General features: G+C 53.1%; 1 protein-coding gene across 1 annotated transcript in view; it reads left to right on the forward strand.

Annotated features, from left to right (window-relative positions):
- Positions 1 to 27,249, forward strand: part of CAPN13 (calpain 13) — a 65,104-nt gene that overhangs the window by 31,529 nt on the left and 6,326 nt on the right. The window contains exons 6-15 of the mRNA XM_069494758.1: positions 4,716 to 4,890; positions 5,810 to 5,884; positions 10,373 to 10,458; positions 14,068 to 14,142; positions 15,233 to 15,378; positions 17,147 to 17,295; positions 21,453 to 21,464; positions 22,583 to 22,779; positions 23,748 to 23,784; positions 24,138 to 24,194. Of these exons, the coding sequence (XP_069350859.1) occupies positions 4,716 to 4,890; positions 5,810 to 5,884; positions 10,373 to 10,458; positions 14,068 to 14,142; positions 15,233 to 15,378; positions 17,147 to 17,295; positions 21,453 to 21,464; positions 22,583 to 22,779; positions 23,748 to 23,784; positions 24,138 to 24,194 (1,009 nt within the window). The remainder of the gene's footprint in view (positions 1 to 4,715; positions 4,891 to 5,809; positions 5,885 to 10,372; positions 10,459 to 14,067; positions 14,143 to 15,232; positions 15,379 to 17,146; positions 17,296 to 21,452; positions 21,465 to 22,582; positions 22,780 to 23,747; positions 23,785 to 24,137; positions 24,195 to 27,249) is intronic.

Genomic DNA, 27,249 nt, shown 5'->3' on the forward strand with positions numbered 1-27,249 from the left:
CAAATAAAACATCTCTCTCCCCTGTCAGACTGCAAACATCAGAAAGCTGGATAATGCCAAGTGTTTGCCAGGATGTGGGGGTCCAGCGATCCACAAACAGCACTGGGGGGAGTGTGCACCGAGGCAGCCTGGAGGGGCCCCGAGGGGACGCATCTGAGGATGTTCCTGGCAGTGCAATGAGGGTGGCATGGGGTGTCCATCGCCAGGGTGGGCAGGTGTGATAGGGTAGGTGCCCTCCATGGAGAGCCATGGATTCCATCTGCCATAGCAGCCCCGTGGCCCCCAGAGGCAGGGTGCTGAGGGAAGGGACGAGGAAGCCTGAGCAAGGTCACACACAGCTAGTCCCTGAAGTGGGAGCCGTGTGCCCTGTAACATGCATCTTAACAGAGCACCTACAAACAAAAAGGTGCATGTTGACATCCACAGAGTTGTCCGGGGGTGAAGGGGAAGGAGTATGGGGATTAAAGGAAGGAAAGAAAAAAGAAGAAAGAAAAGGAAGGAAAGAAAGGAGAAAGAGAAAGACAGAGAAAGTTCATGAGATGGGGGTAAAAAAAAACCCAGAGCAGGACCTCACAGTGAAAATATCCTGGGAAGGGGGAAGATGCACACAGGGAAACAGGAGACCTGTCTGTGGCCTGCCGGCTCCCCTCCTCCCACCCAGTAGCCTGTCCTTATTGTGGTCTTTCCTCTCCTTCCTCCTCCTCTCTTCGCCTTCCTCAGTGCTCTCACTTTCTTTCAACCACCCTTGTGGCCTCCCTCTGTGTCTCTGTGCTGCTATTCACCCGGTGCCCCACCAGACTCCAATTCCAGAGGGTCAGAGTCTGACTGGTCAAGCTCAGGTCGGGTCCCCCCTGGTCCCATCAGCCATGACCAGGCTTGAGTGGCTATAAAGATGGCGGCCAGGGCAGTCGCTGTGTGGGCAGGAGCTGAGGAGGGGACAGTTTTCCTCAGAAACTGCACTGAGGGGGACACGTCAGAGCTGGAGTCATCGCTGACAGATGAAAGCACAGAAGGCCACACCCTCCAGGGTAAAACGTGTAAGAGTCACAGAGGCAGAAGGTTCCAGAGACCATCCTACCCAGGCCCCATCTCACATGTGGGGATGCTGAGTCTCCAGGTAGTGATGGGAAGGCAGGCGTGAGTGGTTAGCCTGGATCTTGAGTCACCTGGCTGGGGACATCATTTAGCAAGATGCTCAGATGTTCCATAACCAGCCCTTGCTGAGTCTGGTCCTGGCCCCCAGGGGTAGTAAGAACACTACAGTCTGGCCAGACCCTGTCCTTCTGGAAGTCTCCAAGTTGCCTCAAGACCTCTTTCTGTGCATTCTGTCTTTTGAGGCAACTCATGAAAACCTCACATTTTTTGCTTATTTCCAGTGTCAGGAATAGCTATTCATTAGCATTTGAGAATGAAGCCCAGATAACAGCCAAGGTTGTTGAGCCAATCCACGTGCTTGGGAGGTTAATTCACTTCTAAGCTACTTACACAAACACTGCTGTTATCTTCCCAGTATAAATTCAGCCCTCATCACTTCAGGGTCTCGTGTTTTCCTCGCGTAAAAGGAGGTAGCATGGTGGCTCGCTGGGAGAATTAGAAAGCTTGCAGGATGAAATGATGACTTTGACCCCATTTTGTTAACAGATGACCTGAAGCAATCGTTCAGCTTGAATAGAAATGGGAAAGTGGACCCAGAATCCACATTGCACCCCCTGGAGAAACCCAGCAGAGAATAAAATGTTGCAAACTATTAAACCTATTTAAGCCCCCCTCCCCCATCTAAGGAAGGAAGTTCTGGCACGCAGGAGTGAATGAAATAGAATTATAGCATTTTAGATCTGAGAGGGACCTCTGTCAGCATTGCACCCTAAGAAAACTGAGGCTCAGAGAGGTGAAGTGACTTGCTCAAGGCCACGCCCTGTTTGAGGCCAGGAGGGGGCGAGCCCGCTTCTCCCAGGTCACGTGCTTTCCCACAGCCATCGGTGCTGCCAGCCCTGTGGGAAAAGGACGTGTCTTTGCTTCCTTTGAACTCAGTGCTGGCGCGTGGGGACTGTCCACACAGACAGGTCCTCTTTCCCCCAAGGGTGTGGACGACAGCCGAGTGCACGTTCCCTTATCCTGGGGGCTGGGGAGTCTGAAAATGAATTGGTCAAGTCATTTGAATGTAGAGAACAGAAAACTATGTTTGTGGTTCTGTTTTCCCCAGAGGTCATGAAATAGAGAGGAGATGAGGGACAAGATCTGGCAGGCTGCAAGCTGTCCCTCATGGGATCCCTGCGGCTTTGCAGCGTCCTTTCTGGCACTGAGTAGACATCGGAATCCTTCCCTCTTTCACATCATTGCCGAGCAGAGAGACATTTCCCCCAAATGAGGCTGAAGCAGGGGGATGAGGACAGGCTCTCTCAGAATTCCTGGTTCAGGTGACAAGGAATAGTGACAGCTGTGGTGAACACAGTTCTTTCTTTCCTTTCCTTTCTATTTCCTGTCAGCACGGGGGGCTAAGAATAGTTGCCGCGTTCCTGAAGCATCAGCAGGCTCCGTGAGCTCGTGTTTGTAAAGCAGAAAGAGAGCTCCTTGTCAAAACACCCAGCTGCTGCTGGGACAGGCTTTGTGGGCATCGCGGACAGTGAGAGAAGGCTCCGGAAGATACCCAGCAGGGACTGCTGGCTGCGAGTTGAGGGAGTCCTTCCCATTGGGCCGGGTGTCTTGGTGGTGACTGCAGAGTGCTGTGGGTGCCAGACAGCAGGCAAGGCCCACAGACACTGAGACAGTGGCCATGTGGCCGTGAGTGAGGGAGGGGACTGTCCCCACTGCTGCTGTTCTGGAGTGACTTGGCACAGCCCCGTTTGAAGGCAGGGAGGACACCTGAGTGTATCCCCAGGCAGGAGCTATTGCAGTGAGCAGGCGGTGGCGCTGGGGGAGAATGTCCTTGAACCCCTGTCCTCGTGCACTTCCAGCGCCTCAGCAAAGCCCTCTGCATTTAGGAACAGGAGCCAGAATGCACATGGGACATCAACAGAGTCCGGCACCAGGACCCTGCTGAGCACACCCACAGCCAAAGGCAGGCTCTGCGGTTCGCTGAGCAAACACTCCAGGGATAAGAGTCCAGCACCCGTCTTAACCCGGGTCAGAGCGAGGGAGCAGGGTGATAAGATCAGAACCAGTGTTAAGACAAGTGGAGGCAAATCTGTCACACGGTATTTCCTGCAGAATTGCCCCTTTGTTGTGGTATCCTTAGCTTTCTTTAATAAAGGGCTTTCTAAGCTGTTCCTTCATGCCTGGGACAGTGTCCTGCTTACAGTGGCTGCTTGCTATGTACTTGCTGCAGTGAACGTTCTGGAATTCTGGGTGATCTCCAGGAGGAGAGAATGACAGAGGGGAAAACAGGAAGAGAAAGGAGTATCTGAAGGGCTTCTAGAGCTGATCCAGTCGACCTGCTGTTTCCAGAAGAAAGACTGAGGTCGGGGAGGGGGAGGATCTTGTCCAAGATTGAGACCCCGTTAGAGAGAGCAGTGGGGAGGACCCAGGGCCTTGCCCCTGTGTGACTGCATCACCGGAACCAAAGCCACAGAAGGGGCTTCCCTGCTGCCCATGGCCCAGTGAAGGGCTCTGCTTTCGCCTGCCCACCCGGGACAGGAACACAGGTCCCCGATGAGAAGCCCTCCTGGCAGAGGCAGCAGTGAGCCTGGCCCCGCGGGGTGGCTCTGATGCGAGGAGGCAGCCCCGGGGTCCTGCTGGACCTGGCCTCAGTTCCACGTCCTTTGTGGGTTGGTCCTATCTGTGTTTAGGGTTCCATGAGAGCCCTCCCAGTTCACCCCACTGACAGGAACTTGAGTTGTCAAAGCAAACCTGACTGTTGGGCCCCTGTGTCAGTGGTTCCATCGTGACTGATGAAGCCACCCCCTCTCCCAGGGAGCACAGGGCCTCCTGGTCTTGCCCTGCCTGTCTCCCCAGAAGCAGAAACCCCACGGGCAGGTAGGAGGGCAGGAAGAGGAGCTTTGGAGAATAGGCAGGAGGGTTTTAAGTGGTTGGCTTTTGGGGTGTGTTATATAAGATTTATCCTTACCTACGTTACCTTCAGTAAAGTCAACTTATCTCCCTAATGACTTGGGGATAAGTAGGTAACTCTGGGGATGGGACTTCTGGATCAAGGTTTGCACAGAGTGAGAGCAGAAGGTGCCCATGGCCACAGGGTTGTGACGCTCTTTGAGGGCAAGAATGGGGTCTTGCTCGTCTTTGGACACACACCAGGCATTGTCCCTGGCCCACAGTCAGTACACCACACTGTTGCTAAGTGGAACAGGGAGCAGTAGATACTCCTCATAACAACATCGAGGATTCCCTAAGGGCTGGCCATGTGGCAGGCTCCACGCTGAGCACAGCCCTGGGAGGGTGGGTCACGTGCCCAAGGTCAAGCAGCTAAACTTGTGATGAAATTGGGATTTGATCCCTGGTCTGTGGCTCCGGCACCTGCACTCCCAATCTCTTCACAATGCTGCCACTGGGGGGCTGTCCAAGATGGAGAGGACAGTACAAGTCCCTGGATGTGTGGATATTGCTGGAATCTCCATGCAGGTGAATGGGAGGCTGGTGGCCATGGTCCGGAGTGGGTCAGGCAGTCCCTCACCTGGGAAATGCGCACAGGGTCAGTGTACAGCCTCCCTTCCTGAGTGTCTCACCAAGGCACCCCAAGGGTTAATCCAGCTTCACCGTCCCAGGCTGCTCGGATCCTATTCCCACCTGCACCAAGGCTACCTCCCGGACGCCCTGGTGGACCTCACGGGAGGCGTGGTCAGCAAGATCGACCTGCCCTCCTCCACTTCCCACCTGCTGATGGTGGTGAAGACAGCGGCCACGGAAGGCTCCCTGATGACCTGTTCCACCCCAAAGGCGGTGAGTAGACAAGGAGGCCCTTCGTACTGGCTTGCGTGTTCTACACTCAGCCAGGGGCCCGTTCCGCTAGAGAGGGAAGTGGCCAGTGGCCGCTCTGGAGCACTGACGGCATGCTTTATCGAGGTACCTCGTTAAACACTGCAACAGCCTCCCTCGGGGACAGAGATGGCAGGATTCACTTCATAGAAGAGAAACCAGGCTCGGAGAGGCTATGTAAAGTGCTCACTGTCACACAGCCAGTAAGTGGCTGGGCAGGGCCTCCAGTGGTGCTGATGCCAAAGCCCAACCAGTTGCACTTTGGTGACCAGGAGCCGTAGGGCCCAGAGTGGTGGAGGCTTTCCCATCCACCAGAGAAGGCAGGTCATTTTGCCCTAAGTTTACAAGGGGCCCTGGGAGCCCTCCAATTCTCTCTGGCTCTAAAGGCACACCCCAAGGGCAGCTGTCCCGTTTTGAAAGCTTGGATGATCCTCCCAATTATTTGAGTCTGTTCTTTGGATCGGGCTCCTTATCCATGGGGATGCTTCCTTGAAACATGTGGGCTTTGCAGCACGTGTCCTTGATCCAAAGTGCCACCAGAAATCCAAGATGCACTTTAATCCCCAACTACTTGCAGCGCAGGGGTTGGGCACTCCTGACCCCTGCAAATGACCCAGTGGGCATGTTTGTGTCTCACTGAGGACAAGTGGTTGGCAGAGTGAGCAGCGGGTCCTTGGGACCCTGCCAGGCTCTATCATGGGGGTGGTCTCCTGAGGCATGGAATCCCTGGTGCCTCGTCTACCCAGTGACCCTCCCACTCCTCTCTGAGAAAGAGCTCCAGGCCCTCGCTATCCCCAAGTGAGTCAGTGTTGAGCTGTGTGTGTGTCTGTCTCTTGGAAGAAGCGGTGGATGTCTAAGGCTTGGTCTGCTTGTCTGTTTGCAGCCCACAGACCAGGAGGAGGTGATGGTGAACGGGCTGGTGTGTCAGCACGCCTACACCGTGACCCGAGCCGAGCAGGTGAGGCCGCCCCGTCCCGGCCAGCTCTCCCCTGGCTTCTGCCCAGCAACCAGCATTCTTGTTCCTCTAAGCAAGAGCCAGAACCGGGTGCCTCCAGCGAGCCCAACAAAGCAGAAATGAGTATTTCTGACCCTTGCCCCCACAGTGGCGCCCACCAGGGACAGCCACAATTTCCTTTGTTCATCCAGAAGTTCTGGCACCCAGAATCCTCCTCCTCCGGGAACCCACCGGAGGTCTTGCTGTCCCTGTGCTGATCTCAGCAGGTCTGCGTCCCTAAGTAGACTAAGGGACTAGCCCTAAAAGTAGGGGGAATGTTTTGCCTGGAAAGGGGTTTTATTTGTCATATACAAGTTAAGCTGCTGTAACGAAGATACTCTAAAACACAGGGGCCTAAACAAGGCGAAGCTCGTTTCTCTCCCAGGCGAGCAGGTGGTGCAGGGCTGGTAGGTGGCTCTGCCATCCCCAGCGTGGGCTCCACCCGTGAGCCCAAGACAGCTGCTGCAGGTTCCCCCAGCTCCCAGCCAGGGGGAGAGACAGAGGCCAGGGGACACTCACACATGTGTATAGGAGGCGTGAATTGGAAAAGCCGTGTGTCATCTCCTCTCGCATCCCGTTAGCATGAACTTAATCACAGGGCCACACCAAGGCCCAGGAGAGCCTGGGAGATGCGCTGTGTGGCTGGGCCGCCACGTGCCCAGATGAAACTTCCTTCTCACGGAAGCGGGAGCACGGCATTGGAGGACAGTGTTTCCCCTCGATGGAAGAACGGACCTTGGTGGACAGAATGTACACAATGACTACGTGCAGTATTGATTTGGGCTAGAAAACACTACCCAAGCCCAGACTCCTCTGTCCATAAAGGAGGAAGCTGAGGCCTTTCACAAGGTTACACAGACAGTTAGTTACCTGTGACACCGTGGCCCGGACGCGTCGCCTCAGTGTCTGTCTGTGCATGTCAGGCAGCTGAGTGGTGACAGTGCTTCCTGGCCTTGCCATGGTTTCCTGCACATGTCCCCCCATCTCTGTATTTCCCACAACTCTTGTGATCTAATAATGTCCTGTAGGCCCTGAGAGACACAGCTCCGAACTCCAGGGCACGTTGATCACACGTCCCTAAAGACCACGGAACGCAGAGTGTCGGGTTCCACGTGTGGCTCTGTCACACCCGCCCTGCCTCTCTTCAGCAACCTGGCCCTCCTGTCCATTGGCCTTAGGCCAGTTGTAACATTTTATTTCATGTTTTGGTGAGTGTCCCAGTCACCAGATGGGGACAATACCTCTCCTGTCCCCTCCCAGTCTCCCTAAAGTATATCAGCAACAAGACGCTTCCTCTGCATTAGGTGCCTGCTGTCTCCCTAATCCATGCTTGCGGGATCAGTGGGCGAGGCCTAACGCGTGAGTGAATGAGCGCATTGGCCCTTGGCTCGGGAAGGTGACATTACTGATCTCCCATCATAGCATATGTGTGAGGAGCTCCAAAGACACGTCCCACAGCACGAAGGGCTTGCCCTGGTATACCCAGGCCAGAAGAGATCCCGTCACGGCAGTGCCAGACCTCTTCCTCTGAACTGCGCACCATGCCCTCTGCCCCACCCTCACAAGTGGGGACAACCAATGCCATCAGGATACTGTTTCCAGATCTGGGGAAACAGAGCTGTGATCAATGCGTGGCATCTGTCTGGGGCACGGAATGAGGGAGCCGTGGTACCTATGGTATGTGTTGGCCATTCTTGGACGAGACCCTTTTTAGACATTGAGACAGCCCTTGTTTCACCTCTGAACATAGTACAGAAGGGACTCGTGTGCCCAGAGGTCCTGGTGGCCAGTTAGCGTGAGTCCCCACAGAGGCCGGCTGTGGGTGGCAGTGATGGCTGGGTCATAAGGCAGCTGTGTAAACACGTGGAGTGACGCAGGTGATGCCGGGAGTGGGAGCGTGGGCAGCTGAGGGCCCGGCACATCCCGCACGCGTGTGCCCACACAGCCTACCCTGCAGCTGAGCACGACACCCGACCTGCAATGACATGTGATCAAGGTCACGTGTCCTGTGTGATCCAGCCCTGCTCTGCACTCCATGCAGCTGACGCTTCCCAGAGTGTGCTCCCAGGAGCACTGGCCCGGCGAGAGCCTCTGTGAAAACAGGTTCCCAGATACATTTGGAAGCTGCAGCTCACCACATCCGCCTCTTGGAGCTCCACAGTGCACACTGGCGCTTTAAAGGATCCAGGAAGGCCTGTATTAACAGAACAAGTACTGCTCGGTTTTAATCTGCTGTTAGCCATGAAACCATTTTTTCTAGGAATAACTATTACTGGCCAGTGGAACTAGCACTCAGGAGAACACATCTGAGGAAATACTATTCTAGGGTAGACAGCCAGCACCCAGTGGCCCCCTTCCTGAGGGAGCCGGCCAGCAGCCAGGGAGTGACGCATGTGAGCCAGCCCACTTTTGCAGGCAGCCACGACCTTGGCCTTGAACACGCACGCATGCCTCCTGGCCAAGGCCCATGCGATCACCAGTAGGTCACTGTCACACAGGAGGGACACAGGGGACCAAGATTCTCCCTCCAGAGAGAGGAGGTTATAACTCTGAACCACAAGTGCTAAGATTCAACCAGCCCATAAATGCAGCATGTTTTTAATCTGCTCATCGGCCCTCTAGGCAAGACGCAGACAGGAAGATAAATGAAATTGGCATTTTTTATTATGCACCTAGTTCAGTCGGTGACTCCCCTGGGCACAGGGGTGAGTGTTTATCTGCATGCCTCATTTAGCCCTGCTCTCAGCCCCTTTGAATCGCTGGCTGCTGTCAGCCCCCGGGCCCAGTGGAGCCCCCGACTACCCGAGAGGCACGGAGGGTGGCTCATTAAGCTCTTTTGGCCACCAGGCGACCATTTCTCACGTCCCGCTCCAGGGACTCTGTCAGGTGCTGGCAGTTAACAATAAACTGTGGGCAAGGCCTGGAGGGTCTCGGGGTGGGGCAGAGGGGGGTGGGAACCTGGGTTTGTGCCAGGACCCCCCACCCCAGAAGGGGCATTGAAAGCCTGAGCCCCTTCCACCGTGTGCCCGCCAGAGAGAGGAGCAGACAAGGAAAGCAACGGGAAGGAACCTTATCCAAGCCAAGCTCTCGGGCCCTGTGTGACTGTGTCAGTCCTTCATGGCAATGCCCTGTTGACGATCAAGGGCCTAGGCCAGGTGGCTCAAGCGTTATATTCAAGGCTAAGGTCACAGCCGCATCCAAAAATGGGCCTTTATCCACCTCCAATTCCAAAATGAAGACCCTGGGCTTTGGAGACTGACAGTGGCTGGGATTGGAATTCTGCCTCTGCCACTTACTCTGTGGCCTTGGAAAGCTGCTCGACCTCTCTGGTGCTGTTTCCTCCTCTGCAAGACAGGGATTATATCAGCGTCCATGTCAGTGAATTGAAGGACAGAAAGCGTGGTAGCTGACACCCAACTCTGAGCCTGCCTCCTCTGCCACACTGGGTCCCCTGCCACACGGCCGTGTTCTAGTCCATCCTGAGTTTTCTCTGTCTCCTCTGGCCAAGGATCATTGAACAAGTGCACCCCCGTCCCCTACCCCCGGGCCTCTGCCTCCTCAGACGACATCAGCACAGATCAATATCGCAGCCGCAACGTGAACTTATTCTAATTCCTCTCACCAGGCTGAGGGCTCCTGGCTCCCAGGAATGTAGGTTCAAGGGTTTGCTGCTGTGGTGTTGTCTTTCCCATGGTCCTGCCCTCTGGTTAAGTGGTCTGAGGGAGCAAAGGTGCTGACCAGGAAGGAAGGGAGGAAGGAAGGAAGGAATCAAGGAAAGAAAGGAAGGAGAGAAGGAGAATGGGAGGGAGGGAGGAAGGAGGGAAGGAAGGAAGGAGGAAAGGAAAGTAGGAAAGGGAGGTTGGTTGAGGCCATCGTGGGCCATCTGCTCACAGACAGAGGTGCCGGGTCAGCACCAGGATGCAGGATGAGCCTCGGCTATCTCGGCTCCCAGGCTGTCCCAGTCTTGCTCCAATCGGCCTCCGCTTCCCTCCTCACTCATGATGGTGTTGTCAGCGCCCGCCGGGCTGCTGCCTGGGAAGCAGGTGTGTCTGTGGAATAGAGATGCCGATGGTGACAGGGCTTGGGGGAGGCTGGGGACCCATAAAGACTCTCCTCTGCAGCCCGAAGCAACCTCCCCTGCTATTTATCTGCTATTAAATCTCAGCTCGCTCGGCCTGTGGGACGCAGTCACCGGGAATGATAAAGTCACACGTGCCCTTGCGAGGGGCTGAGCAGAGAGAGGGCCATTTTCTCCCCTATCTCGTTCCAGCTCCACGCAGCCAGCAGAGACACATTGATTTTTTTTTTCCTTTCAATTTTTTTCTGGCTGCAGCCAAATGAGGTCAGAAGTTAAATTAGTCCTTGGAGGTAAAAAGCAGCTTCATTCATATTCCCTCTTTCTGCTGACTTTTGCTGGAGAGCACTGACAGTTTCCTTTTCTTTTCTTTACAGATTCAGTACAGAAGGGGCCAGGAGGAAATCATCTGCCTGTGGAACCCCTGGGGCAAAACCGAATGGAGAGGGCGCTGGAGTGATGGGTATGGCTTCTGGAAACTTCTCTCTATCCTTCATGGAGAGCTCATGAGGCCCTCGCCCATGAGGGTCTCACTGCAGGCCTATCCAGGTCACACCTACCTATGGCTGTTGGTTTACCTCATGCTCCCATGATGCCATTTGCTGGGCATCTATTAGACACCTACTATGTATGCTCTGTACTAAGTACACTGTGTTGGGTGGGTATTATGGGGTATATAGAGATGACAAGACCCACTGTCTGTTCTGCAGAAGGTTATAGTCTAGAGCTGGGAGCCCACATGCCCAGAATTAGTAAAAGGGGTGGGAGGCAGGGCAGGAACCAAGCCCCCACTTGGCAAGAAAGAGAGAGAGAGAGACACAAAGACAGGGAGAGAGAGGGTGAGAAGAAAGGCTTCATATCTGGGGGCAACTGGGGAAACTGAGGCAAAGATCCAGATGATCTTTTTACTGAATCTACTCAGATCATCAGCTTTGCCCTACTGATCTGGGCTTCTGCCTAGACCCAGTGCCTGGAGTGTAAGTGATACAGCTGCACCTGCCCTTGCTCACGGGCGCGATTGGGCTAAGTGGGTCTCAGATGCCCCCGATGCGCATGTCCTGTGGGGTCCTGTGTGTGGTCGGTGCTTTCCCCGGGGAGCTGGGCTGCCATTTCCCAGTAGCCAGCGGGACTGACCTCGGCCCCCACCCCCTTGCTGATGGAGAATGAGATGGAGGTTTTCAGAGGATAGAGGGGGCACAACAGGTTACTTGCTTCTCTGGGCAGCTGGTAAGGCTGCTCCCATCAGATTCCTCTGAGGGTCCGTGTAGCTCCAAGGAAAGTGGCGACACACAGCGGCCACAGTGGTTGCCAGCAGGGGTAGGGGCAGGAGACATGAGCTGAAAGGAATGTAGCGCATTCAAACAGAACAGCCCAGTGCATAGGGAAGATCAGTGCAGCCAGGATGGTATGTTCTGGAAGGCAGACACAGGCTCAGGCTGTGTTCCAGGCCGATTCCAGGCCACCCAGACCCCAGCTCCATGCCTCAGATGAGGCCGTGGCAGGACCACTCCGATCCTCTGTGAGCCTGCACACGAGGCACTCTGCAAATGTGGGGTGCATGCACGATTGGGGTGGAGGAGTAGGAAAGTGGAGGATGGGGGAGGAAAGGTAGAAACAGCAAAATGAATTTGTAGAATAAACCTGGCTGTGACGTCCAAAGCTCCCTGGAGAACAGGGCAGCTGAATCGCGCCCCCCAGGAAGGGAATGACCTTGCAAAACCATGAACCAGCCCAGCCTGGACAACGTCTTCACTCACCACCTTTCTCCTGCTCTCTTGCCTCTATTCTTTCCTTCTTCCCAGGAGTATCCTTTGTACTGTCCAGTGTAAATCCTAGTGACCTCTGGCCTTTGCCAGTTTTCCTTCCCAGTCATTCCTCCAAGCTGCCCCATGTGGCCCAGGGGCTGACATGATGAGCCAGAATCCCTGGTTTGGGGTCGCTTGCTGGGGCTAGGAGTACAGGGAAAGCAAACGGCAGTGGTGGGTTCCCTGGGTGGGCAAGCTTTGCCCACATCCCCCATGCAGATATCAAGTGGTCAGTGAAGCAACAAGAGACACCAGAGCTCAGAGAAGAGATGCTTCCCATGCCCTGGTTTGTTCCGGGGAGGCTTCGTGGATGAGAGTGAACTTGAGCTGGCCTTGTTGGGGAGGGAGTGTGATTCACTCCAGAGATGACTAGGTGGGAGGGGAAGCATAGACCATGGTGCTGGGCCAGGAACATGCATAGTCTGCTCAGGGCCAACAAGCCCGCCTCGGGCAGAGGGAGTGAGGAGAGAGTGCTGGGAGCTGGCGCTGGAGAGCCCGATGCCAGCTTAGCAGTTTGGACGTCTCCCCTGCGGTCCTGGGCAGGAACGAAGGCTTTGCAACAGGGGAGGGACGTGTGCAGCACAGAGGCTGGGGAGATGGATCTAGCAGCACCTGCTCTGTAGGACCATGCACCTTGCTGAGTGCTGAGGGTCACCTACTTCCCACCAGAAACCAGGCTGGAAGGAAGCGATGGGGACCGCATAATCACTGTCTCCATGCAGGTGGTCGATTTCTTCCCGACTTTTCAGAAATGGAGATGGATGGAGAGAGCCCGACGGTCTAATCTCCACCATAATTGAAATTTCAGTCGCACACACTTAAAGGCAAACTTGCATGAATCGATAGCATATTGATTTACACTACATTTATTTTCCCTTACACACTGCAGAAAATGTAATTATCGCTTAATTATAAAATTGCCATTTTACAATAACACATCTGACTGCCTCAGCCTGTAGCCGGAAGCCTGAGTGGTGGTCGCTGCCTTGCTGTCCCTGCCTTGCAGCACAGAGGTGACCTGGGCTCCCCATGCAAGCCCCTCCAGGAAAAGATCTCATTAAACTCTAGTGCCGCTGGGGCCCACTGCCTAGGAACATGCCTCCACTTTGAAGAGTGGGCCATAGGAGGGGCTCCCTTCTGCTGTGAGGGTCTCCTCTGCACCACAGCCCCTAAGACTGGCTTCAGGAACATCATTCCAAGGAAGCAGACAGCACTAATAATAAACAAGCAAGTGAGAAATCATTGTGTGCTGACTGCGTGCCAAGGTGTGGGTGACACACCTGTGATGACATGCTGGCACTTGGAGTCCAGGGAGAGACAGCAACCAATACATAAGCATGAGTGACAACAGCTGCTGAGACAGCAGTGGGACCAGGGCCACGGGAGCTCCAAGGACGTGGAGTGGGTGGGCTGCAGGGGCCAAGCAAGTCTTCCCGGGGGGCGGGGGGTGATGTGTAGGAGTTAGCGGGTTAAAGAACTGAGCGCAGGGAGAGCGTTCCAGGTGGACAGAGCAAAGCCGGTGGGCTGGGGGAGACAGGTATTTTCGAAGAAATGAAGACACTATTATTGCTGGAGTATAGAATTCAAGGGTGCGGGTGGGGTGGGGAAGCAGGGAACTGCCAAAGCTGGAGAGATCGGCAGAGGCCAAGGTTCTCTTTAAGGAGTTTGAGCTTCACCTTGAGAGTACTAGGGAAGCACCTATTTGCTTTAAGCAGGGAAATAGCGTTATCAAGCTTATATTTTGGATAGATCACTTGGATAGCAGCATGGCCAATGGATGGGAAAGTTAGAAGACCCAGGGGTAGGGGAGGGTGGCCTGAACTGTGATGACAGCAGTAGGGAAGAAAATATGTGCATGGCTCTGACAGGGGGTGGGGAGGTGGAATCAATAAATGAAGAATATTTGGTGACTGGATGGGGGGTCCAAGAGCGGGACTCCTCATGTTCTTCTTGCTCAGGCAAGAGGAGGAGGGCAGGGTCTGGAACAAGGCGATTTGTGATCACTGTGGGGACTCCAGTGGAGATGAGCAGGACACTGAAGCACAGCTCCATCGAGAGCTCAGGAAAGAGGATTGGGAAGGAACAGGTATTTGGATGCCATCAGCAGATAAAGGGTGACTGAATCCTGTCCCTAGGTAGAATGACACTCTCCACTCGCTCCCCAGGAACTACTGGCGGCCTATGCAAAGAGCCCCTGTCGGGCCCCATACATAGTTGATAAAATCTACTGGGAAATCTCACCCTCTGGTTCATGTCTCCATGCTCAGGTCTCGGGAGTGGCAGGAAACCAGTGATCCGAGGAAAAGCCAGCTGTATGAAAACAAGGAAGATGGCGAGTTTTGGTATTTATCCATCTTATAAAATGATGTTTTAGATCTTTAACTATTTCCCAAGGCCTCAATCCCTACCCCTTTCCCTAAACTCTTATGAGGATGGGAATTAGCTTTGCAGAGAGCTATTTAGAGGGAGCCTGTTTTCTCTACCAAGATGCAAAACTGGAGGTGGGGAGTTATTGTGCACTCTCTCTTTGAGGGAAAGTCATTTCAGTTTTGAAATATTGGACTTTCCAGGACATTTTAATGACAAGAGGGAATATTGGCACCCACGGTTTGAAATCAACAGGTTCCTGGAAACCAGGATGCGTGATTGTCGTGCCTGTATCTTCTGAGCCATGTTGTTGGGACTGGGAGCTCCCCCGTCTCCAAAGAGCAGCAGGACATTCGTCTCCCAGCCCTGACTCTGCAGTTCTGGGTCAGATGCTGGTGTCATCACCCAGATGTCATGCAGGACTAGATGTTTTAAAAACATGTTCTCAGTGTATGCTCACATCTTAGAGGATGAGACGGGCATTTCTCAGAGGTGCTGTCTGGTTTGCTGAGTGACATATTTAAATGAAATTTAGCATGTGTAGAGAGGAGCCTGGGTCTAAGTAATTAACAATGGGGGACAAATGTAAATTAGGAGGAAAATAGTCCCACTCTCTCTACTTTAATCACTGTAGGAGGTGGGGTTTTGGGTGTGGAACCTATTTTATTCTGCTAACGACCTCAACAATGAACTTGGCAAAGGGCCCTGGGGAAAGGCGATTTCCCTAGCAGTGTGGAGGGCGCATCGTAGAGGTCATCCCACTGGCCATGAAAAGGCCCACAGCTGGATCAATAAGGAGACGGTGGTTAGTGATAAAGCTCCTACCAGGTGACATGCAGAACTTGACTCTGTTCTTGACCTCCCAGCCACTAGAGGAGAGGGACGGAAAAAACAGAGGGGTGTCTGACAGTGAATGAACCAGAATCTGACTCTGGTCTTTGGGTAGGACAGTGGCCAAGTCAATGGATTCTTTAGCTAACACTATAAAGGCACACTGAAGTGATGGGAACCACCACTGTGGGAACAAGCAGTCGCCATTTAGTGATATGTACCTGTTTTTAACAGGATGTCACACCAAGACTTCCAAGAGAACTTCTCCTGCCTGTTTATATGTGCCCAAACTCCAATCACCCTGGACCATGGAAACACGCTCCATGAAAGATGGTCCCCAAAGGTGTTTATGAACCAAGTGATCCTGAGAAACACTGCAGGTAATTATGACCTATGACCTATGACTATGACCACCTTACCTGGCCGGAAGCTGGCAGCCCAGCCCTGCCCTGGCTCCAGCTCTCTCCGGCCCTTGATTCTGAACCATCAGCCTGAAGGGACAGTGACTGCTTCTCCAGGGAAATGATTGCTAGTGGGGTGGGCGGGAAAATCTCCAACACGCCTCCCCTGGCCCTCCATACTGTACTGCTGTCCTCCCACTAACTTCCACCTCCTGGAGTAGATCCAGCTCCCTGCCCTTCAGCAAGTGTCCAGGACAGCAGGGAGGGCTGTGGGCAGAACACTGGGCAGGAGGCAGAGCCCAGATTGCATCATCATCTCTGCCACACATTAGCCTCATGACTCTGGGACTATAACTGGTCACTCTGTCCTCAGCCTTCCCAACTACAACCAGTGGAGTCAGCAATCCCTGCCTGTCCCTTCAACCCACAAAGCACCACCAGACACAAGGTGGACAATTCCTGCCCTATCTTGGTGGTTGTAACCTGGGCAGCCTGCTGAGGTCCCAGAAGTCAGTGCCTCTGAGCCTATTTCTGGGCTCTCCTGAGATGAATCTTGTTGACCGTGACCTTGGGAGAGTCACATTCCCCCACTGTGCCTCCCGTTCCCTATTTGTGACACTAATGAGTGAGATATTCTGCTGTGAAGATGAATCTGAGTGTGCCTATATTCTTGATAAAAGAGGTTCTGTAAACAACGCATTTGTGCGTGCGAGTGTGCACATGTACGTGTTTGTACCGAGAGGTACGCGTGCCTTCTTCTGCTGGGCACCTGCCTGTCGAGAATGGTTTGCTCGAATGACCCCGTGTACCCCAGGGTGTTCCTCTTTCCCACCTCCAGGCTCTAGTGCATCTCCCACTCTGCTGCTCAGAGAACCTCATCCCCAGGAGGCCACGTGTAGACCCTAAGGAACTGCCGGGTCACTCCGGGGCAGCACATTTACCAATTCACCTTCCTGAGCTGCACCTGTCTGACTGTGGGGCCAAAGCCTTCTTCCCTGGATATGATGCATGTCAATGAACTAACCAAAACTATCATCGGGACCATTTTTGATAGCACCTTACAAAGGAGAGAGGGAAGGGAGCCTGCGATTAAATACCTGCCATGCCGCTAGGTGCATTTTAATGCATCGTCTTATTCAGCCCTCACAGAAAGCCTGTGACATGCTGGGCCTCTACATCTCCCCACTCCCCTTCAGACCTTCCCGGTTGCAACCCAAACCTTCTGAGGTGGATCAGTTCATCTCTAGCTTATCTCCATCCTTTCATGAATTTGAATCTGGCAGTTTTCACATTAGCTCGCTCTCTCTTGTTCTGGCTTTGACGAGCATGCTCGGGTAGGAGAGTACCATGAATTGCCATCTCTCTGCATTTTCCTGTCCCCAGTGGTGCTTGGGCGGTTGACGCTATTTCAAGGCTCTGATGGTGACTGCCTATGCGTGAACTCATGTGTATCCGGGGACTCTGGAATTTCACTTGTCATAAAGACAGCCCTTGGCTTCACAGTTTAAGAAACATTTTCACCCAGCGGGGACTATACTTCCCCTCCCTATTTTTAAGAGGAGACTGAGGCTTAGAAAGTAAAGAAAGCTGTAGTATAACTAGTAACTGCGGGGATCGGGACCCAGGCCTTTGGTCTCCAATCCAGAGCTCACAATACAACCCTGCAGGGCCCTCTGAACTGGACATGGCCCCAGCTGGGAGTCCCAGAAGTGGGGCTCAGCGCTGGTAACAGCTCTCTCTCTTGCAGGAGGACCTCAGAGTGATGCTCACTACCCCTTCTCTGTGCAAGAGCACACCGAAGGCACCAACGTCGTCGTGTCTTTCACAGTCACTGCCATGCCACCAAGTATGAAAGCAGAAAACGAGGAATTTCCACTAGACTTCCAGGTGCTCAAGGTAAGACAGCCTGCTTCAGGCCTTGCTCTTTTGGCAATTTGTTTAAACCTTGGCCTGGGGAGAGCAGCCAGCCAGGCTGGGAGATTTGACTGCACCACGGCTTGGAGATAAAGCCCAAAGAGGCTGTAGCATACCTCTCATCCAAATTCTAAATTTTCGAGAAAACCTGAGACCAGGAAGGAGATGAGACTTGACCATGCTTACAGTGGGATTCACCTGCCTGTATCACTTGTCAGCCTTTCCTGGGATGCTATACAATCTAGTACTTGTTACTCGAAAAATGGTGTGGGCCAACACCGGCTATTGTAACAATGCAGGTTCCTGGGCCCTCTCCAGACCTTCTGAAGCCTGAAAATCTGCATTTTAACAAGCTCTCCAGGGGCTGCTTATGCACATTAAGGTTTGAGAATCATGGGCTAAACTTTGGGAGCAATTTAAGAAAAAAAAGCCCTGGGTATAAATCTAGGAGGTATGTTTTTCTCTTATGTTTAGACCAAAATCCAGTCATAGCTTGGTGGCCAGCATGCAAGCGTCTGTGTGGCCACTCATCCCAGACCAGGTTTTCCCCTCTACCTGGCCTCTCCCTTCATGGCTCTCCCAACCAGCTTCTCAGCTCCCAGGGGCATGCCCCCTCCACCATGATGCCATCACACAAACCAACCAAGAGTAGGGGATCAGGGAATTCGTCTTTTAAAATACATTTAAAAGAAAAAAGTTACAAAAGAAAATGTGAAACCTCTACTCCTCTTCCCCCAAACAATTTAATGCATCCCAGAGATAAAGTGGATGGTTCTCAAATCATACATGCCTGCACTAACGTGGATAATTAAGGTCCGGCACCCATCACACGCTGGGATCCTCTCTCCTCATATTAGAGTTGAAGAAACTGAGACCCAAGGAGGTAAAGTGACACAGTCAGAGTTAATGGCAGAGCTGGGACTGGGTACCAGAGATGCCCAAAGCCTTCAGTCAAACATACAAATCACCTTTGTAAACATCTTGGATATCAGAGGTCCATTTACAGACTAGGCTGGAGCTTTGATTACAATATTTCTAGGAGTGATTCCAGTTTCTGTTCACTGAGATGAAGGCAAAATTGGCAGCCTTGGGTCTTAGCCCATTTATGGACAAGCAGGGCTCCTGGGCCCTCCACTCATGGCTGAACAGTCCTGCGCACTGGCTGTGGCTCACACTAATAAGAAGAGATCTCGCAGTGATGTAGTACAAGCTATGTATCCCTTGTCCGAAATGCCAGGGATCAGAAGTGTTTCCGATTTTGGTCTTTTTCAGATTTTGGAATATTGGCATTATATATGTATCAGTTCAGCATCCCTAATGTGAAAATCCAAAATCCAAAATACTCCAAACTCCAAAACTTTTGAACACCAACATCATGCTCAAAAAAAAATGTTCATCAGAGCATTTTGGATTTTCAGATTAGAGATGCTGAACCTGCACTTCAGAATTATAAGCGTGTTCACATTCCTTGTCTCAAAAACCCAGACAGGCTCTCAGAGCCTCCCAGGACACGACACCTGGGGTTGCCGTTCACACTATGAGCAAGTTGTGTTGATGTGCCCAAAGTCTTACAGTTCAGGAACCCCATCAAGATTGTAACCGTACCATTTTTAACGTGATACCAAGCCCCTTCTTTACTGCTCAGCCAGAGACGCATCATTTCTCAGCATTCCCCGCTTTGGGGAAGGAGCACTTAGACCCAGAGCTCCTCGGGCTCCCTGAAGATCCCAGAGGATCCTGCAGGATCCTAATTGAGTTAAACACTGAAGAATAGTCCAGGGTTTGACATCTCAAAAGACACTTGGGTTCCTTTCACAGTTCAGCTGAGAAACAGGCTAGGTACGTGCCAGCAGCCCGGCTCTCAGAAGTCACTGGGCCCTAACGGTGTTTGTGGCTGCAGTGCTGACACAGCTGATATCATGGTCCAGCCCTGGCTGGGCCGTGACTCCCTACTTGCTGTGGACACACTGCTGTGCCTTCCTTCAAACCAACACTGGTGGTGTATGAACAGCAGGGAGAAGACAGGACAGTGCGAGGGACAAGAGTGGAGGCGCCATTTCATCCTCACCCCAAAGCTCCTCCCGTAAGCCAAGACTTTCCACCTCCCACCCAGCTCACCCTTGGCCTCCAGAAAAGTCTGCCCCAGCAAATAAGAGGTCTGTACACACGGGTGGGGCCCAGGCTCAACAGTGGAAGAGAAGCAAAACCCACACCCACTGGGGAGGACATTGCCTGCTGGTTGGATCTGGGGCTTGATTACAAAGGAAGCAACACAGCTTGCTCAATCCTCAACTCTGCCACTTAAACTGCTGAGCCTCAGTTTCCACATCCAAAAAATAGGAAGCCTAGTGTCCCTTACAAGATTATTGTGAATTTCCAACACATTGCATAAAGTGCTTTGCGAACTGTAGAGTGGCTTAAAAATGGAACTGCATCCTCAGAGCCACTGCCCGGAGGGACTAGAACCTGAGTATATCCCCATTGTCTACATACAGGCATTCCTACAAGCCGGGGGCGGGGGCCTAGAACAAATTCCCATCCTATTTTATTCTATCTGATGGAATAAAAGAAATCGACTTCTCACGGAAGCACCCGATGTCAGGGAATTTATACTTGCTCAGGTTCTGTCTCATCCAAGGCCCTGTCAGTATGTCCCTCTTCCTTCCAGTGTCATCGTCACTGCTGTGAATAGTAACACACCTTGCCGAGCTGGCAAAGGGAACCCTTCCTCCTCTCAGACACCTTCTGCCCTCCTCAGTGTCCTTCCTCTTGCTGCTCTGTACAACTGAGTAGCTTTCCTTTTTTACAACCCACACAGGGAGCGAGTAATCGTCCTGGTTCACCCCCAGGCGTGCCAGCAAACAGTCTGGCCGTACAGGAAGGAGTGCAGGGCCGAGCAGCCTGCTCAGGTCTGCTTGCCTTTTTGTTGGGTTCCGGTTCCTGAACTTGCCTTTCCTCTTCCCCACAAGGTGACTCCTAGGTATGGCTCCCAGTCGCCTTCACTGGGCTTCCCACGCCTTTGCTGCTGCCCAGTCCTGAAGTGCCACACCTGTTCCAACGCCCATGGCCTTCATGTGTTCGTGGCTACAAATTCAGTCTTGCTATGTCTTATATCAGATACGAGCTTAGAATCTCCAAACAGGTCAAAAAAGCAGGAAAATGTTTAGCTGTCCTGGTCTGAAGGTTGGACCCTTTAGGCTGTTTTCTTGATTAATGTTCAAGTGAAACATTTTCGAGCATGTGGCCCTTGACAGAGGTAAGATTGATGCAGCCAGTTCCTTGCTATTTAAGATGAGAGCAGCACTAAGGGGTACCTTGGAAGGATCTTCAGCCTCCTGAATTAGCCCCCAAATGCACCACAGATAGGGTGCGTGCTCTCCAAAGGCAGCTTCAAGGCACATTCTTGAGCTCCTCTTGCAAGCAAATTGCCACCCCTCCTAACAGATAATCTGGCTCAGTATTAGTGAAAGGTGACTTAGGACTATGAGAAAGGCTGAGGACAGATGGAGTCTGGAATACCAATCCTCACGGGCATTCAGACCCCTCCCATCATTGGGAGCTCTGAGCCTCCAAGAGGGAGGTGCATCTTCCTGGGGACTGCAGACGGAAGTGGGGAGCAGGACATGGCCATACCCAACAGATGGTGACTGCAACACCTCCAGGCATTCAGGGAAGCCCCAACAGGTTGACAGAGGCCAGGGCAGGGAGGCTCAGAACAGGGGCTACTCAGAAGTCCAGGCAGCAAGCTAACAGCAAGGACACCTGTCTGTGACAGCGGCACCCTAGCCACAGAGCTGGGGGCCAGGATCTGACCCTGGCCCCCAGCACCCCAACCATGGAAGTGGCCTGTTTGGAAGGGCTACTAGGGAAACATTCAGGTGCAAGGAACAGGTCAGCATTTCTACTGTCAGAGCTGGAGGGCAGGATGAGACTTAATCCAGGAAAAGGCACGAGCCCCATCTCGAGAACTGCCGAGTCAGGCCTGGGCATGACTAGCCCTGTGTTAATGTGATGCTGGGTCCTGCGAGCACCGGACCGAGACCTCCCCTCACACCCCCACACTCACGCTTCTCGCTGCCACTGAGCGGGGCTGTTCTGCAGGATCAGCAGCCTGGACAGGGTGCAAGGGGCCCACAAAGGCAGGAGGGCAGGCGAGCAGGTAAGCAGGGAGGTCCTTACCTTCCAGTGTGTAGGAGGTACGCCACCCACACGCCTCTGCACGCACACTGCTTCCCCCCCCGCCCCCGCGCACACGCATGCATGCACACACATGGGCGTGTGCGCGCACGCGCGCGCGCACACACACACACACACACACACTCTAATACCCAGAGCCACAGGGCATTGCTGACCCCCTGGAAAAGAACTGATTCCGTCACTGCTTTTTCCAGAAGGGCCCAAGCAAATCAGGCTCCCAAACCCACCAGGGCTGCTGTTAATGTCAGCAGAATCGCTTTGGAGACTCCACTGAGCCCCTGCCATACACTTGGGGCAGTGGCCTGTCTCCTGTCTCACTTTGGAGCCCAGCCCTGTCCCTACACCCTGAAAAGAAACTCTCCCCTTCCCCCTGCTTTTTCCCCTAGGCAGAGCTCATAAATAACCATTTCCTGCTCCGTAACCATTCTAAATGGAATCCCCTTGCTTGGCTGTAGTGGGGAAAATTTGTTTAGCAAGGGGTTTTTATTATGTAATATGTATGTGACATCTAGTAATAGGAACTGCATTATATTTATTGTTTTATCTCTAAGAAAATATTGAAATAAAAGGAAAATGATCAGGGCCTATTATTCTCCAATGAGAAGAAATCTTGGGGCTCTACTGGCAAGATGCAACAGAGGAAGTGAATAGAATTCAATTCTGTAATGCTATAGCCGTCCAGAGTATTTCTCTAAAGGTTCAGGAGAGAAGGGGCTTTAGGGACCCCAAAAGAAAATCAGTGTTGAAACAATGCCACTAGTTTCCATGGAAGTCTTCTCTACATATAAGAAGAGAGAGAGAAAACCCAGAAACGCAGGGTGCTGTTAGACTTAGTGAGATAAAACTGTGTGTCATATCGCTCTGCATTCACTGTAGTGTCAGGGTCTGGATGAAATAACAGTCCAAACCTACTGCTTTGTGAGAGTTTAGGTAGGCACTGTCTCCCTTTTCAGGGCCTGCTGTGCTGTTTTGGTGAACAGAGAGGGTCTGGAAGGTGGTGGGTCTCTCCCAGTGGCCGGGCCCATGCACAGAGGGGCCGTTCTCACAATCATCATGTTCCTTCTAGTTCCAGCAGTTCCGGGAGAGTCTGCCACCCACATTTTATTCCCCATTCAGAAATGCTGTCCAGGGTATAAATTATCAAACCAAGCGCAACCTCACAACGTCCTTCCATCTGAGCCCTGGGACCTATGTCGTGGTCCCTAAAACACAGAGAGATGCAGCTAAGTTCTTGCTCCGAATCTTCCTGAAAACGCCAGACAGTGACAGGTACAGAACCTCTGGGATTCTAAATGTCTTATTCTACTTAATTTTATAAAAATGTGTGGTGTCATCATGGGCAGTGGTCTGTCTATGCAGCGCGTGCTGTGTTAGTGGGGGACACAACACAGGCCCTGCTCTCGAGCAACTCACCAAGAACCAGACCACAGACTGGCCGAGGCCCTCGTGAGGGGGAAATGCAAAGTCACGTGGGAGGGCTGAGTGGAGGGACGCACTTGGGGCAAGAGGGCCTGAGGAAGGCGTCTCAGAGGAACCAGCACGAGAGCTGGTCCTTTGATGGTTCCGTGCAGACGGAGGAAAAAAGCGTGAGCAGCAGCAGGGAAGTGGGTGAGCACAGGCTGGTTGGAGAGTGGGTGGTGTCAGCATCTGTACAGGAAGGTGGCATCTGGCAAGCCTGTCACGTTGTCTGAACTGTGGCCAGAATGTGGGCTATAGTGGGGAGACAGTGAAAGACAGGCCTGAATGACAGAGTCCAAGTGTGGAGGGTCTTGCATCCAAGTCAACGGGTCAAGAGTGGGATCAACAAGTGCTCACCCCACTGGGCCCCTCTTGGGCCCAAAGCAAACATCACTGTCATCAGGATGGTCTTTGCGGTTGAGCGTGGGGGAGGCCTTCTCAGTCCAGCATGGCAGGCAGCCATCATACCTCCAATTCGAGGTGGAATATAAGACACAGCTTATCTGCGAACCCAGAAATGGGGGTCGTGGTATGTGTATATCTGATTGCAAAAGGAACATCTACTAGACAGTTCTGCGTCCACCCAAAAGGCTGGGCACGTGGCCATGGTGCTTGTCTCTCTGCTGACTGACTGGCTGCCCACCTCATGCCCTATAGTGCTAAGGGCTCCCCATTCAGGCACTTGGCAGTGTCCAGTGCCATCTGAGTGCCCTCCATATGCAGGTCCTTTCGAGTGGTGAGCAGGTTGTCCTTGTCACACTGTGCTCTTGATTTTCCAGGAGCCAGAGAAGCAATTTCAGCCTCAGAGCACTGAAGGTAGGTATGCAGGAAGGTTTGGCTGGGTAGCTTCATTGCCCACCTCCCATCCCGAAGAGCTCTGTCCCCCTCCTTACCTGTCCTCTGACCAATAAAGACAGAGACACCCCGAAGGGCTGATGATGGCTCAAAGGGGTGGGGGAGAGGGAGGAGACCAGCCTCCAAGGCCAGGCTCAACTCGACCATCTTCCTTCCACAAACTTCGGGTTTTTTTATTCCCCTAACGGTTTTGTCCAACTTCCCGATGAAATCTCTACCTCAGACCTAGGTTGGGGTTGTTGCGCCCTCGCTGTCCCAGACAGGTGGCTTCCCTCCCCCGAAGTTTCACACGGGCTGTTTTCCCTTTGATCCAGGAAAGTCTTTCAGAAACCAGCTCCCAGCAAAGCGTTTTCTACAGATACGCTCAGCAGGTACGGTACCTCCCCCAGGGGCCTTAGCAGGACGGGGGATGGAGGGCCCCTCCCAGGCCCTTATCAGGATGCAGACAGAAGGGCCTTGACGGATTATTTTATCAGCCTGTCTCCCTGGATCGCCTCCAGAGCTGCTCTGGCTGCCAAACTCTGCAGGGAAGCCGAGTGTACCCGGTGTCATCTTGGTGACATCCGATGGAATGTAGAGTTTAGAAAGGGAAGGGATAATTATGGGGGGGGGGGTATGGGGTGTGTTGCCTTTTAAATCTTAAAGCAAGCAATTGGCGGTACCCCCTGAAATCTTTCCTTCTCCCACTCGGCCACCTCCCACCAACCTGGCATCGTTCCTCCCGGGAGCTGGCCAGCCTCAGAGAGCGGCAACAGCGTTCTTGCTGCCAAGCCACCTATGTGCACACGGGATTTTCTTAATGGTTTAATAAACTGTTGTGAAGAACTCCTTGACTTGTCAGGATAAAACAGCTGCCAAGGGCTCTGCACGATGGGCCTTTTACTATTAATAATCACGTTGGTGTGAGAAGCAGAAAGTGATGCCGATGACCGTGGGTACAGTGCCGGCTTGAGCCAGGCAGAGGCCAAAGGCAGGAAGGATGCCAGGCCCTGCCTCTGCGTTCAGAGGGCCAACAGGGTGGTGGTCACCCAGCGGCAGCCTGGGCCCAAGGGGAGAACAGAAATGAAAACCGAAGAATGTGGCTGGAGTGAGGGGCACATACTGCAAAGAGCAGCTGAATGTGAACCTCCGTGAATTCAGTGTCAGCCCAGAATTCAGGCCGCCATCTCGGCTGATTCTGAAGGCACTTCAGATGCAGGACAAGGCCAGCCAGGATGACTGTCCTCAGTCTGTGGGCTCCCGAAGGCAGGGATGGTATAATACGCACCCCTCGTCCCCAACACTGATCACTGTCCTTGGCACAGCGGAGGTGCTCAATCATTTCCCTTGAATTCAATTAAGACAGATTAGCTCCCCCGGAGCAGATGCCCAGGCTAAGGTTAGCTGCCCCGAGGTGGTTAACAGGGCCTGATTAGGATGCCTTGAGACCCAGCTTCCTTCAGGACAGGTGGCAAATTCTCCCACATGGTCCGTGCACCTGTACCTTTAAGATCAAAATAAAATTTGTCATATGACAAGATGGGACAGATTTCCTAATCAAGACTTTTCCAAACAGCAGCCAAATGCCTCCTCACAGAGGGTGGCTGGCAGCCCCTATGGGGCCTTTGTGGGAATTAGAATAAAACTCAGATACAGCATCGTGCCAAGCTGCATGGCTAGAGCAGAGGCTGGATTCCAGCCCCTTCTCACCTCTCAGCCGGGCACCCTCGAGCAGGCCCCACCGGCTTTATTCTGCACAACCTGCAAACTATCCTCAGAGACTGTGTCCTCCCAAGAAAGCAAAATATTAATGCATGAATTCACTCTGTCCTCTCTCCTGATCTCTTATGTAGCTTTAACTAACTTTAAAACTACTACAACGACTTGCTACTACCACTACCATTAGTTCCCTTTATTAGCCAAGCTGGAGGTGATGGTGCTGCTACCCAGGGTCTGCCCGTGAGAAAGGAAGTGTACACTTGGACTCTGGGCTGGGCCAGGTCTATCCATCCATCTGTCGTTAATTCCATTGTCAGGCATTTGCCAAGCACCTAGGACGTCCCAAGTGCCACCCTAAGCTTTGGGCGTACCAAAGCATAGCGGTTGGGTGACTTACATTGTGGTGGGAGAGGCAAACATGCAATCTTTGGGGCTCTGTTTAAGAAATCCTCATCTCCATTCCTACCCTCACCTCCTTAAACACTTTTGGCTGGTTATGGAGTGTAGGGTCCAAGTCAGGCTCTGTGGGGACGCGGAGAGGGAAGAAGACGTGACCACGCCCCAGAGCTGCTTATGATCTAGTGGAGGATTCCTCATTAGCACGCCAGCTGCTGTCCAAATGGAGGTGGTAGGATGCTTTGGAAGAGCAACTCCGTTGATGGTGGATACACGACACCAACTTCCCTGACATAACCGAAAGTGAGGTGTTGGAGAAATGACCCGAGGACCCACTTCAGACGGTGGCAGGATGTTTGTTCAGGGAGCATTCTGAGGCCTCATCCTCCCGGCGAAGAACCCCACGAAGGCTGCACAGCTGTCTGTGCTCTCAGCCCCAGGAGATGGAAGGGGCATTGCGTCTGTCATCTGTGAGGTGCCGGTTCTCAGAAGACCCCCAGGAGGCACGTTCTGCCACCTGGCCAGTGCCACTCTACAAAGCCCTACTGAGAAACCTCACTCCAGCGCCAGCTCCCCGCAGAAAGGCGTCCGCAGCATGACAGCGCACACCGTCCCCTCAGCCCTTGCCAGGCTGCATGTGAGGAACGGCCGCACGGAGAACTCTCGGCATCTCTGAGGCTGCCTGTCAAGCTGTCCAATGTCCCCAGTATCAAACAGAATGCAGTTAACTCCTCCAGAAGTCGAGGCCAGGAAAAGTTTCTCCTTCCCCTCAACCTCAATTGCTTCCTACTCTTAGTCCAAGGAAAACATGACATCTCCCTTTTTCGCTTCAGTGGCTGGGAAGACTAGTTAGTGCTAAGTAATGTGTTCAGCTAGAGCAGCTTCTCTTAGCCCACGTTTCTGGTATTTTTAACTCCTTTTATCACACACGTGCACACACACACACACACACACACACACAGACACAGTAGTCACATTGCCCCCAGTCTCTTTCTGGAAGCAGATGGGGAAAACACCCAACGGGCTGAGTTGAGTCATTCAACACCTTCCCTGGGGGCTCCCACGTGCGGGGACGGCGGGGAGGAGGCACACACGGCGTTCAGTCCCATAATGAATGCAGAGAGAAACGCAGGGCGTCCCACACCCAGGGCCAGCGTCGTGGCCAGCACTGCAGATGCTCAGGGGAGGGAGTGACCGCCATGGCTGGGAGCCATCAGGGGAGGCTTCGTGACAGAGGTGAGATGGACATGTGGCAGGAACTCAGTGCTCAGAAATCGAGTGCTTTTACAGACGGGGCCAGGCGGACGTGCCTCTTGGGTCCTGGCACTGAAG

The sequence above is a fragment of the Eulemur rufifrons genome, chromosome 19 (assembly GCF_041146395.1).
Source record: "Eulemur rufifrons isolate Redbay chromosome 19, OSU_ERuf_1, whole genome shotgun sequence".
NCBI classification, from domain to species: Eukaryota; Metazoa; Chordata; class Mammalia; order Primates; family Lemuridae; genus Eulemur; species Eulemur rufifrons.